This window comes from Xyrauchen texanus, chromosome 10 (assembly GCF_025860055.1).
Source record: "Xyrauchen texanus isolate HMW12.3.18 chromosome 10, RBS_HiC_50CHRs, whole genome shotgun sequence".
Lineage (NCBI taxonomy): Eukaryota > Metazoa > Chordata > Actinopteri > Cypriniformes > Catostomidae > Xyrauchen > Xyrauchen texanus.
In genome coordinates, this window is record NC_068285.1 from 15,832,207 (window position 1) to 15,846,106 (window position 13,900).

The window sequence follows — 13,900 nt, forward strand, 5'->3', positions numbered from 1 at the left end:
GTAACAATTTTCATGTAATATTCGCCATTTTTTTTGCCAATGTGTGAACGGCTTGTAACGCAACTTAAAAAATGAGCTTTTCTTCCTAGGTTGCCTATTAAAGCCTGTAGACTGATTTTCATGCGAAGGGAGCGGGTCAGGTTTGCCGTGAAAATCCAAAGGATGCGACGTTTATGCATGCTCCCGAGAGCCTTGCCCAAGACAGTAGCTTCTCTTCCACTATTCAACAGCATCAACAGACAGTCTGCAACACTACAGTGCATCCGGAAATTATTCACAGCGCTTCACTTTTTCCACATTTTGTTGTTACAGCCTTATTCCAAAATGGATTACATTTATTATTTTCCTCAAAATTCTACAAACAATACCCATAATGACAACGTGAAAGAAGTTTGTTTGAAATCTTCAACTTGAAACAGCCTTTGCTCAATACTTTGTTGAAGCACATTTGGCACCAATTACAGCCTGAAGTCTTTTTGTGTATGATGCTACAAGCTTGGCACACCTATTTTGCAGGACCTCTCAAGCTCCATCAGGTTGGATGGGGAGCGTCGGTGCACAGCCATTTTCAGATCTCTCCAGAGATGTTCAATCGGGTTCAAGTCTGGGCTCTGGCTGGGCCACTCAAGGACATTCACAAAGTTGTCCCATAGCCACTCCTTTGTTATCTTGGCTGCGTGCTTAGGGTCGTTGTCCTGTTGGAAGATGAACCTTCACCCCAGTCTGAGGTCCAGAGCGCTCTGGAGCAGGTTTTCATCAAGGATGTCTCTGTACATTGCTGCCTTCATCTTTCCCTCGATCCTGACTAGTCTCCCAGTTCCTGCCGCTGAATAACATCCCCACAGCATGATGCTGCCACCACCATGCTTCACTGTAGGGATGGTATTGGCCAGGTGATGAGCGGCTGGTTTCCTCCAGGCATGATACTTGCCATTCAGTCCAAAGAGTTCAATCTTTGTTTCATCAGACCAGAGAATTTTGTTTCTCATGGTCTGAGAGTCCTTCAGGTGGCTTTTGGCAAACTCCAGGTGGGCTGTTATGTGCCTTTTACTGAGGAGTGGCTTCCGTCTGGACACTCTACCATACAGGCCTGATTGGTGGAGTGCTGCAGAGATGGTTGTTCCTCTGGAAGGTTCTCCTCTCTCCACAGAGAAACGCTGGAGCTCTGTCAGAGTGAACATCGGGTTCTTGGTCACCTCTCTGACTAAGGCACTTCTCCCCCCGATAGCTCAGTTTGGCCGGGCGGCCAGCTCTAGGAAGAGTCCCTGGTGGTTCCAAACTTCTTCCATTTATGGATGATGGAGGCCACCGTGTTCATTGGGACATTCAATGCTGCAGAAATTTTTCTGTACCCTTCCCCAGATCTGTGCCTCGATACAATCCTGTCTCGGAGGTCTACAGACAATTCCTTGGACTTCATGGCTTGGTTTGTGCTCTGACATGCACTGTTAACTGTGGGACCTTATATAGACAGGTGTGTGACTTCAAAATCATGTCCAATCAACTGAATTTATCACAGGCTAATCAAGTTGTAGAAACATCTCAAGGATGATCAGTGGAAACAGGATGCACCGGAGCTCAATTTTGAGTGTAATGGCTATGAATACTTATGTACATGTGATTTTTTTCATTTTTTATAAATTTTCAAAGATTTCAAACAAACTTCTTTCACATTGTCATTATGGGGTATTGTCTGTAGACTTGAGGAAAATAATGAATTTAATAAATTTTGGAATAAGGCTATAACATATCAAAATGTGAAAAAAGCGCTGTGAATACTTTCCGGATGCACTGTAGCAGGTAACGTTATTTTACAGATGAATCCAGCATCCGGCTCCCAACACAACACCGACTCCAACACAAACTCTTAGTAAGCCAAAAAAAAAAAAAAAACATTTATCTACTGAATCCCATCTGGCTAAGTGGAAACGTGATCGTGGTCGAGCAAAAACTAGAGAGAACATCGGCTGGAGGGAACTTTGTTTGGTTTAGGGGATCAAAACAGGCCCCGAATTGGCATTCTTCTTATTGGACAGTTAAGCTTACACAGATCAATCCTTATAGCACATGGTTTGCAGTGTGTCATTTTAGCTAAACTACTAAGCTACTGACATCATCCACCAAATTTAGCTAACAGCGATTGATAAAGATGTCTAGCTAGCATAATGCCATATAAATATAAATGCAGTCTATGTATCATGCAAAGAAAAGTGTTTACTTCAAATTACAGTCTCGCATAATCAGACCTATATCTACACTTTGTTTTAGCCCTGTTCCAGCACTGGAGAGTCAAATATAATATACAATCTCAAAGTTTGTAGTAAAACAATCATAACTGTGTAATTTTAATTATGCTACCTCGTCTGTCAGCAAGATACCGGTGAATCACATAGTCTCTTTGTATGTTACATCATTGTTTTGGCCGATGCTCGGTCGCTCGCGTCCCTATGGAGTTTGTGCATGAGCGCGAGCAACAGGTAGCTGGCTGCAGTTTGTAGTAAATTGTCATTAACTACGTTTCCATCAAAGGATTTGTTGCTAAAAACGTTTTAGCGCATTAAAATAAAGCTGATGGAAATGAAAATAATCGCTAAAATAAAGTGTCAACATAATACATTTCTGTTTAACTCTAGCGCATAAACTCTATGTTGATACTTCAAATGTCGCAAAAAAGTGGTTTGGAAACACTTTGTCGAGAAAATTGGCATTAATGCAACATTGCAGTGACAGAATTTGCCCCCAAACATTAACAATGTATACATTCTTGAAAGCCAATTTATTGTATGTGACTATGGATTGATTTTAACGGCATATAGATCCGATGCTGCAAACATGAAACTTCGAGGAGTGCCAGCATAAATATGTCGTATTATGTACATCGACAAGTGCTCTGAGAACAAATGAATTGCCAGTGTTTTTGATTAATTTAATTGCGGTAGCCATCAGTTTATTTATTAAAGTTGCTCAGACCATTCAAAATAACAGACAGCAGTCATGGAATGAGCCCACAATACAAATAAAAATATATAATTTCTGTGCACAAATATGTTTTAAATTAAAAATAAATACACAATACTAGAAGAAAAGCATCAGTGTGCTTTTTTTGGAACGATAACATAAAGCCCAATTCTATTAAATTGTTTATACTTTTGAAAAAAAATGATGGCAAAATTACCAATATTAAATTAAATAAATGACCAAACGAAAAAAGCTTTAAATTAAAAAAAATAAAATTACCAAACGAAAATATATATATATTAAGACCTGTATATGCAATTCTTTACACAAACTTAAATAAGCCTTGCCCTGTTCTTTAGATGAATGGAGTGATGGAGTGGTGGTGGCGTAGTGGGTTTAACCACATAACTAGTAATCAGAAGGTCGCTGGTTCGATCCCCACAGCCACCACCATTGTTTCCGTGAGCAAGGCACTTAACTCCAGGTTGCTCTGGGGGGGATTGTCCCTGTAATAAGTGCACTGTAAGTCGCTTTTGATAAAAGCATCTGCCAAATGCATAAAAATGTAAAAGTAGATGAAAAAAGTCGTTTTAATGACATTATCAGAATGTTCTTCAGTATTTTTAAGACTATAAACTATCAGAACTATATTTGTCCAATGCTGAGTTCACTTTCATAAAACCAGCTTTTGAACATTTTAAAACGTTTAAATATTTTAAATGTAACCCTCTTTACCTTAGATCGAATTTGCTCCGCTTCAGAAAATGTAAATTGCATTATGACGCTAAAATTAGTTTTAGATCACAATCAAGTTCAGAGGGTCATTAAAAGTTGAGGGACAAATAGGTGGGACGTAATGCAGTTGTGATGGCGATGCTTTAGATGATTGTTCACATTAGCCAATTGAATATCAGGAATGTATCAAATGTAAACCTTGATATTACACTGCATCAATTTCTCTTTAATATCGGTGCACACAGCATATACACATCGATGGATGGTCCTTATAATAAGACTGAAAGTTTCCCCTATTACTTGGTGCAGTTTACCAGCTTGAACAGGGCCATGACGATTTGCATTCGGGTCAGAACAAGTGGCATCCTGCGATAGACATAACATCAGGACCAATATTACAGTCCTTTCAGAAGGGCAACTGTTCCCTTTTGATTGCAATTCCTCATCTTCTGATTGCATTTATTTGTGAAATTATAATGAGATTAAGCTGGCTAATTTCAATGAATTTTCTCAATCCTCTCCCCATTTTACCAAAACTTAGGAGGAAAATAATTAGGCACATCTGGGAGGCAAATTAGCAATAAACACACATATCAGTACGGAAACGGCTTAAGGGCAGATTTCTTTTGCGATAAACCAAAACATATGCGACAAAGTGTTTTTTTTTAGGCATGACGTCATCACGCACACCATTTTTATCGATAAAAGTCCATTTGAATGGAAACAGGCAGAAGATGCAAAAAAATTTTTTACCATTTTCACTTTGTCGATAACAAAATAAGAGAGGTTGGAAACAAGGCTACTAATAACAAGGGTTTCTGAATCTTACATAATGCGCCTTTAATTTAAAAAAAATAGGTAACTTCACCAAACAGACCAAAGAGTTCAATCTTTGTTTCATTAGACCGGATCATTTAATTTATCATGGTCTGAGAGTCCGCCAGGTGCCTTTTGGCAAACTCCTGGATCTTTGGTATTGAAGATGTCAAAACTGAAATGTGTAAATTTTTCAGTTAAAATACTTTCTCCAATCCCAGTTTATTGCAGCGGTAATTATAAGTTAGCCATTCATAGTTTCATTTTCTTGAAAACTGTAAACAATGTGTATTTTTGGGACTATAAAATATGCTCCGTTTTGAGGGACACGTCAAGCCCGACACAGCAACACTGACTCAACCAATGGCGTGAGATTGGGGTGAGATTGGGGCGGGACTATCTGGGTTTTGTTTTTTCGACCAACAGCAGCAGAGGGCGTATTCGGAAAAACAACTGCTTATTTGAGCAATTCTGTTCGGTGACGCAAGGGCACAAATTACACATTTCAGCTTTAATACTGTGACTGTTTTACTGTAATATTGTTTTACTGTCCACTTAACAATGTGATTCAAAGCACTGTCAGCTGCCTAACTAGACAAAATTGATGCTGCACGCGACAATGATAAGCAAAAATGCTGCCAACTTCAAAAGTCCCCTTTGATGCCCAAAAATGCTGTCTACGTAGGCAGCTCACTAGATTTTGAAACGCAGCCTTCGTCCTGACCTGACGGGGACATGTTAACAATTTGCTAACAACCCTCTACGGCTGTCTAGAAAGCTAAACGAGAGAAACCACCAAACTATGACAACTTTAATGGAACTTTATCACACAAACGTCACACACAGCCGATTTGGAGCCCCGTGTGACGCAGATTTGAGCACATAAACAGGTGTCTTCGACACACCTGAGCTCAGATTAGCCGGCTAACGTGCTAAATACTCACATTTGCGCATCCACTTCATCCAGTACCGCACGATCACGCTGTTATATTTTTTGTTCTCGATGCACCAGAGGGATAGTCCCTGAATGGATTCCATTGTGTTGGTTAAAGTCTGAAAGCGACGGTCTAAAGTGGACTCCAGAGCAGGCGACGAGCCACTGTTGTGGCCGCCAGCGCCTGCACTTCCAGCCGCCATTTTTCCAGTCATGTAGTTCGCGGTGCTGCCGCCTACAGGTTCATGTGTGGATACTGCAACATCATGGAGCTTACTGGATCCGCCACTGTCCACACACATCTACTCAAATACTCACCGTCTCAATGGCGATCAGTGGGATATTTCTTTCTTTCTCTCTCTTTTCTTTCTTTCTTTCTTTCTTTCACTCTTTCTTTTGCATATTCGTTCTTTCTTCATTCTTTTTCTTTCTTTCTGTTTGTATGTCTTTCTGTTTTCTTCCCTTTTCTCTTCCCTTCCTTTTTCTTCCTTTCTTTCTTTCTTTCTTTCTATCTTACTTTTCCTTCCCTCCCTTCCTTTCTTTCCTTCTTTCTTCTTCCCTTCCTTCCTTTCTTTTCTCTTCTTGCATTACTTCTATTTCTTTTCATTCTTTTTTCTTTCTGTTTGTATGTCTTTGTTTTCTTTCTTTTTCTCTTCTTCCCTTCCTTTCTTTCTCTTACTTTTTTCTTCCCTCCTTTCTTTCTTTCTTTCTTACTTTTTTCTTTCCTTCTTTTTTCTTCCCTCTCTCCCTTTCTTTCTTTTTCTCTTCTTCCCTTCTTTTCTTTCTTTCTTTCTTTCTTACTTTTTTCTTTCCTTCTTTCTTCTTCCCTCTCTCCCTCTTTCTTTTTCTCTTCTTCCCTCCCTTTCTTTCTTCTTGCCTCCCTCACTTCCTCTCTTTCTTTCCATCTGTCTTTCTTTCTCTCCTTCTCTTTTTACTCATTTGTTCTTTCTTTCTTCATTTTTTTCTTTATTTCTTTCGGTTTTACTTTCTTTTTATCTTCTTCATCCCTTTCGTTATTTCCTCCCTCTCTTTGTTTTTTCATTCTTAATTTATTTCTGTCTTTCTTTGTTACTTTCTTTCTTTCTCTCCCCCTTTCTTTCTTTTTCTCTTGTTCCCTCCCTTTCTTTCTTCTTGCCTCCCTCACTTCCTCTCTTTATTTCTCTCCTTCTCTTTTTCTTTCTTTTGCTCATTCTTTCTTTTTCTTTCTTTAACTCATTTGTTCTTTCTTTCTTCATTCTCTTTCTTTATTTCTTTCGGTTTTTCTTTCTTTTTAACTTCTTCCATCCCTTTCTTTCTTTCCTCCCTCTCTTTCTTTTTTAATTCTTAATTTCTTTCTGTCTTTGTTACTTTCTTTTGTGTATTTTATTTTCTTATTTCTTTCTGTCTTTCTTTTTCTCTTCTTCCCACCCTTTCTTTCTGTCCTCCCTCTATCACTTTCTCCCATCCATCCTTCCTTCCTTTAACTGTTAAATACCACTGAATAAACTTCCATCAAATCAAATAAGCACCAGGTTAAAACAATGACATTTCTACAGGTTCCATGGCAATGTTACATTTCCTTTGGTATTAACGAGTACTGTACTATGGCACATGAACATCATTGAAGACCACGGTATTAACATCTGATACCTTGAGTGTACCAAGGTGCCTCCACAGACTTTAAAAGGTTATTTTTCTTTTATGTATTACCACTCATCTTGTGGAGGCTCTAAACAGTACCAGAAGTGCCATGATAGATCTCCATGACTAACATTGCATTTGATCAAATACAGTGCTTGATAGGAGACATCCATCTGGGGACGCTCATGGATAGGTGGTGGATTTAGGTGGTGCAAGTTTGTTGTTATTATATCATACTGAAGTCGTGTTTACTACACTTTATTAGAATTATTTCTAAACGGCAAAACTCTTAGTAAAGTAATAAACTAATACTGAGACCCTATAGTTGAGGTCCAAGAAGTCAGAGAAAGAGAGGTCTATGTATAACTTAAGAAATATTTAATATCAAAAAGTAAAACATGTTGAAAAACATTTCAGTAACCATGACAACAACTTTGATACAATAAGAAAAAACATAGAAGAGAAAATAGGTTTGAAAAACAAAAACACAAGAGCAGAGGATAAAAGCTAGACTGGCTGAACTATATCCTGCAAAACCCTTCACGTGAAGCTTTCTTCAGTGTAATTTAAGGTTAAGTCTTCTAAAGAGCTTTTCCCTCATATGATAATCTCTTTTATGAGATTCCAACAATGTATTCTTATATGTAGGCCTTTATTCTTATATGATACTCAATACAGCTACGCCCTGATTCTCACAACATGTCTCTTTCAACATCTCATTCGTGCAGAAACTTCCTCTACTGTTTCTTTAATGTCAGAATGTGTTCTACATATGAAAACAGAATTAAACAAATAGCTAAATAAAATAAAAAGTATTTTCTTCCTTACAGTGCGCTCTTTACATTGAGTGACATTGGTCACAACGCTTCAATTCACAAAAGGTCAAATTCTTAATTAAAGAACGACTGTTTCCTCAGGGTGAGTAAAAGGGACAAATTGTGCAATCTCCTATAATAAAAACTATAAAAAGTCATGCCATCATAACATGTTAGCAATCCAATATAAATGTGCAAACTGTTTTTGGCAAGAACATTTTCAATAACTGTTCTCTACATTATATAATAATACTTCACAATACATCCACTTATCACAACTTTTGATGTTACTGAGATAACACTTTCAGCCCCTTAATAATTACAATACATTGAGCTGTGATAACGAACCAGTCAATGATCCTCTACCGACTCTCTGAAGGCTCATTTTAAGGCTGCTTAAGTGAACTCTGTCTTCAAGTAATGACCCAATAAATAAAACTGTCTCGAAAATATAATCCTAATATATATATATGTATGTATATATATATAAATAAATGTGTCCCATTCATTGTGTGTTCAGAGTGTTTTTACTTCAAGTCAAAGGACATCAAGTTAGGTTAATGCTCACAGCACTGTAACACTTATGGACATTTTACCAGAACTTATTTTTGCTTATTTCTTGAGTCCTGGTTATAAGTTCATAATATATTTGATATTGTTGCAGCTTCTGTTAAAGAAAGGCAGTGCAGAAGAGTGTTTGATACATGCACAAGCACGTTTCTTGGTCTGGCTTTACAGCTCAGATGGTCAACACAAAACTAAGACACGTTTGTGGCCTTTTAAGACTTAAAGGGACAGTACACCCAAAAAAGAAAATTCCGGCATCATTTACTTGCCCTCATGTTATTCCAAATGGCAAAAGTTGCAATTAAAGTGAATAATATATAAAGGCTAACATTCCTCAACATCTCCTTTTCGTGTTCCATCAAAGATGGATACAAGTTTAAAAAAACACGAGGCCGAGTAAATTACAGAAATTAGTTTTTGGGTGAACAATTCCTTAAAGAAATGTATAATCTGGAACTATTTTAACAGACAAACCTTACTTTTCAACCTGACCTATATTGAACGTATAACTTCTGTGCTGTACTTATCATGTTGCAGAATGGAAGGTCTGATTAGTAATAGAGACATTAATTATTCAGTTTATGCATAAAAGTTCCCAATATCAACAGGATGAGAACTGCATTCTTCAATAAATGTTTTGGACAAGAGAAATTAATGTTATGCATTTAACATTTCTGTGGAACATGATTTACTGTGCACTTGTTTTTTGGCCCATCTCTGTCCACAGAATCCTTTGCAATGGGACACACAATATCTTTCCCACCAATACCCAAGTCTGCTGGTGGGTCAGAAATAGGAGTTGTGGAGGACACAGAAGAGTCCTGCGTGCCCAAGCTGCTGCCATCTGTGGCTGAGGGTGGTATTACAAGTGGAGGCGGCTTTATTGTCTTCTCCTTTAAAAGAAGACTGCTGTTTTCTATGAGTTCAGGTTCAGATGTCATTTCTTTTTGATGTGTACAGACTGCACTGTCATCTTCAAGTTCACTACATGTGGTTTCTGTGCTGCTGAGCCACGTGCTGGTATCATTGAAGCTCTGTCCTTGATCCTCGTCTTGAACGCGTTTGCAACTGGGAGAACTTTGCGAGTCTGAGTCCGACCAGCTTAATCTGCGTTTCTGCAAGAAAAAGATCAGATGATCAAGTTTAGAGCATATAATAAGTTTATGAATTTCAAAAAGACAAACCCTAAACCAAAGGGGGTGTTGTTGCCAAACAAACACTGTGGTGATTTTGTTAAAGGTGAACTTTGTGCATTGCTTAGCATTAAAATCAGCACAAGTTTTTGGCTGTGCAAGAGTGACAATGTCACATGCTCTCAAAAATGCACAATGAACACCAAGATTTTCAATGAAAAATTACTTCAGTTTCGGTTTGTTTTATTACCAAAACCTACTGTATGTCTTCAGAAGACTTGGAATATGACGGAAGGGTCGCATGGACTACTTTTTTTATTCCCTTTAAAAGCGGGGCACTATACACTGCCATTGTATTGAAAAGATGGTCCGCGATATTCAGTAAAACATTTAATTTTGTGTTCTGCATAAGAAAAAAATGTCATACTGGCTTGGAATGACATGATGTTGTGTAAATTATGACAGAAATTTAATTTGAGTCAACTGTTCCTTTAACATAAAAAAAAAAGAAAAAGTATACATCAACTGTAAAAACAACACCACATCTTTGAATGTAAAATACAAAGCAAAAAAATCTTGAAGCTAAAGTGCACACTAAAAAGAAACATTTTGCTTGTCTGGAATGATTTCCCTTTTGGAAAAGTGTCTTTTACCTTCACAGGGATATGTAACTGGTCTTGATTCCAGCGTGGTGGGATACTAGCAATAGGATTGTGAACTGAAGAGGTGGTACTGCGATGCTGAGGCACTATATGAGGGAACCAAACCTTTAACATAATCTCCAGCTGTAAAAGAGTGCCCATATACTTCTCCCTAAAGAGGTAAGAGTAGAAAGAGATTTCATGAGAAATATAATTTACTAAAAGACATTACATGCACTGGACAAAACAGAAGTATTAATATTGAAAGTTCAAAAGAATAAGATGAAATACCCAAGTTCAGGTTGTTGTAAAACACCCAGAATCTTTCGCAGTCTTTCCATGGCAATACTCTGCTGGAATGTACTCAAACCTGCCCATAAGAAGAAAATTAAGGAATAAAACACATGCAAAATACAGCAAATTACATGTAATGTGTAAAAAATGTATAATTCTATTTACACCCACACCTCACCTTTATCATATCGACCCATTTTCAATCCATTCAACAGCTCCATTAGAGGCCTGATGTACAGCTGCAGTTCTGAACACTGTAAGAGATGATCATTAGTGTCCATTTACCAACATCATGGTCACATACAAAGTTTAAAAAGCCACATAAAATCACAATAGGCGGATTGCCCACTTTTTAACTTAGTTCTAGAAGTGCGTTTTAAATAGAAAAATATCTTTGGCCAGGATAATACTGTAATGAGAACTTTTGAGAGGCAGGATGCATTTTGAAACCAGACTCACTTTGCGTGCAAACTTCAAGTCTCCCTCTGTAGGAGTCCTTTGAGCTGACTCTGATGACTGACCGGTGTAGACTAAAGAACACCAGGTTTGACCATTCTTAACTTTTATGCTCCTTTGGTTCAGAAAGGTTAGAGATGATTTTGAAACTTGGCTGCTCCCATTGGCCAAGAAACACGGCTTTGGATCAGCCACACTGCTTGAAGCTTCGCCCTCAGATGAGAAGACCTCAGATTCATCCTCTGTCTGGTCACTCTCACTGTATAGAAGGCTGGGCGAGGAGGAGAGAGAATCTTGCACTTGCCATTTGGAAGGGCTCCCTGCTGACAGCATTCCTGGGATAGACCAAAGAGAGAGAGAGGGGATGACATTGGGTGAGGGGATGGATTGTTCACAACTAAAACATGGAATACGGTAAAAACATGGAATACCGTATACATATAATTAGACATACATGATGAAAATATGACCAAGAGAAAGTCAGTCATACCACCAGGAGCCTACTACAACATTTGGAATACGAAAATAATATAATGGTGAGTTTCAGTGATATCTATCTATCTACTGGCAGACTAATACATCCTATGGGGTGTGAAAGAACATTTTGGTCAATTTTAGCAATTACTTTTTTTTAATATAACATATAGAGAGAAGGTGGCAAGAGCTCACCTGTGGCAAGTCACCCCAAGAGGAGCCTACTACAACTTTGTAGTGTAATGTATTTATTTATTTTTGTCTAACTTCTGTATGAATACATCAATGGACTGAAAGTGATGGGTGTTATTTTCAGACGGTCCCTTACATACGCAAGCCACTAAAACAGCATCGGAAAATGTTCAGGGATTATTCTGCAACTACAACAAACGTTGACTGTTTTGAGTAGGCCATTTGTTTGAGTGCCGTTTTATGACCGCAGAGTATGGTTGTAAAATCTTTAACCTAATTTAGCTGATGACATATTTGTAAGAGTGGGGAAAACAAATATCGAACCTAAACTAATCTTTACTGCGCTCAGAGAGAACGAGTACTGAACAGTTCAGAAAGTGTGTGTGTGATATTACTTAGAAGAGATGAATGGGAGAAATTGGATTGGAACACCCAAACAAGAGGCTCTAGCGCCCAACGGATATAGAAAGGAAGCCCCGCCTTGCAAGTAAAAGAGCCAATCACCTTTTAGATACAGACATCGCCTGTCAATCAACTCGTTAAAGCGCATGCGCATTAGGTATACAAGCTGAGAAAATTGCGGTAAAGAATCACAATTTATGGTTCCAATATAATCATATTTTTATTGCTGATTTGAAATATGTTCATTGATCGTAATCTTGGCCAACCGTTTTTTGAGATTTTGGCCTTTCTCCATTCCATGGACAGCTATTTCCAGCCATGACTGGAAATAGCCTCCCGAGGACGTTCCGAAGATGGCCACCAGTGGACTGACTTGCTAAAAAGACTTCCACACTGCGCGTATACCCAAACAGTGCAGTGCAGGCAGCTGGGTTTTAAGTAGTTCTTAACACAATTTTACATTTACTGAGATTTTAATATTTAAAAAAAATTAAACACTAAGGATGCTCTCTAAGGCACGTTGCATGTAAACAACAACAACATGCTGTACCATTATAGCAAATTAACTTCACCAGATTAATTGCTCGTTGTTCAAAAGGGATGTTAAAAAATACGCAAGACATATTAAACATTTAAGGACTGTTTTTGCTGTGTTGTTGACTAAGCTCGTAGACCATATGCGCAATATCCTAAAATGTGATCACGTCAGCGGTTAATCAAACTGACAGTAGAAAATATTCTTGGAATTAAAATAGAAAATAAATGGCAATAACAGCTGAAAAACATAAACAAGAACGTTTTGGTGACTATCAATTAGTCAAAACATATTTACCAACAAAAATAACGTGTTCGGTGTGAACGACCCTTAAGAATTCCAAAATGTCCCTTACCTTGATGTTCGATACCACAACAAACAGACTGGTGTTCAATAACGCTGACAGGACCAGATGTGCTGTTAGTACTCCCAAAGGGTGCTGAATATAATGTATTGCTAAATAAGATTGTGTACCTGCGACGTCTAAATCGAAAGGACTACTGTCCTGAGAGAATTTTCGCACTCTTCCTTTCTACAAAAACGTCACTTGACAGCGAGGGACGACACGTGCATTGCTACATGTGCTGAACAAAAGCCTTCCCAGGCTGGGCTCCCATTGGCTAAAAGATCAGGGCCAACTCGCCGATTGGCCGATAAATGGGACAAATTCCAAACTGTCTGCGCCGTGATTGGCTAGTAACATCTGTTTGCACGCCCCCACTCTTCGCACGTGGCACTCGTGTGGAAAGGCTGCTATTACTGTCGTCTGAACGAGCATTGAACACATTTTGCACACGGTTCTTATTGTTGTTTCTCACTAGGAGGAGTTTGTATGTAATACGGGACAGTTTTTTAGGACATTATTGCCTTACTATGAACGTGACTGCAGGTCGTTTATACAAACAGATGAAACTAAAGTTTAACTCAAAAGTGTACAAATGATTTAAGGAGGCCATGCGAGCATTAGCTCTTTAAACCTAATAAGTATTTAAAGGGATAGATCACCCAAAACTGAAAAATGTTCTTCTGCAGAAAACAAAGACTTTTAGAAGAATATCTAAATTCTGTAGGTCCACACAATGCACGTCAGTGGTGACCAGAACTATGAAGCTCCAAAAAGCACATAATTACAGAATAAAAGTAATTCACGACTCCAGCGGTTTAAACCATATCTTTTGAAGGGATCCAGTATGTTTTGGGTGAGAACAGACCCAAATATAACTCTTTTTAAAAGGGCCATGAAACACTACAATACATTTTTGAGATGTTAACGGGTATATATGCATTTCACACAAGGGAAGAGCATGTTAATATTCGTTATTTTTTAT

At 38.2% G+C, this 13,900-nt stretch overlaps 2 protein-coding genes across 3 annotated transcripts in view; both read right to left on the minus strand.

Moving 5' to 3' along the window:
* Positions 1 to 5,934, minus strand: part of LOC127650594 (regulation of nuclear pre-mRNA domain-containing protein 2-like) — a 48,437-nt gene extending 42,503 nt beyond the window's left edge. For both annotated transcript variants that reach the window (XM_052136097.1, XM_052136096.1), the window contains exon 1: positions 5,454 to 5,934. In XM_052136097.1, coding sequence (XP_051992057.1) covers positions 5,454 to 5,745 — 292 coding nt within the window. In that variant the 5' untranslated portion in view covers positions 5,746 to 5,934. The remainder of the gene's footprint in view (positions 1 to 5,453) is intronic.
* A 1,483-nt stretch (positions 5,935 to 7,417) lies between these two features.
* Positions 7,418 to 13,131, minus strand: LOC127650602 (uncharacterized). Its single transcript, XM_052136114.1, has 6 exons — positions 12,928 to 13,131; positions 10,973 to 11,304; positions 10,692 to 10,767; positions 10,511 to 10,589; positions 10,232 to 10,391; positions 7,418 to 9,560 (listed from the first exon to the last, which is right to left on the minus strand). Exons 2-6 carry the CDS (start codon positions 11,300 to 11,302, stop codon positions 9,111 to 9,113), a joined length of 1,095 nt encoding a protein of 364 aa, XP_051992074.1. The 5' UTR covers positions 11,303 to 11,304; positions 12,928 to 13,131; the 3' UTR covers positions 7,418 to 9,110.
* Positions 13,132 to 13,900: the final 769 nt, after the last annotated feature.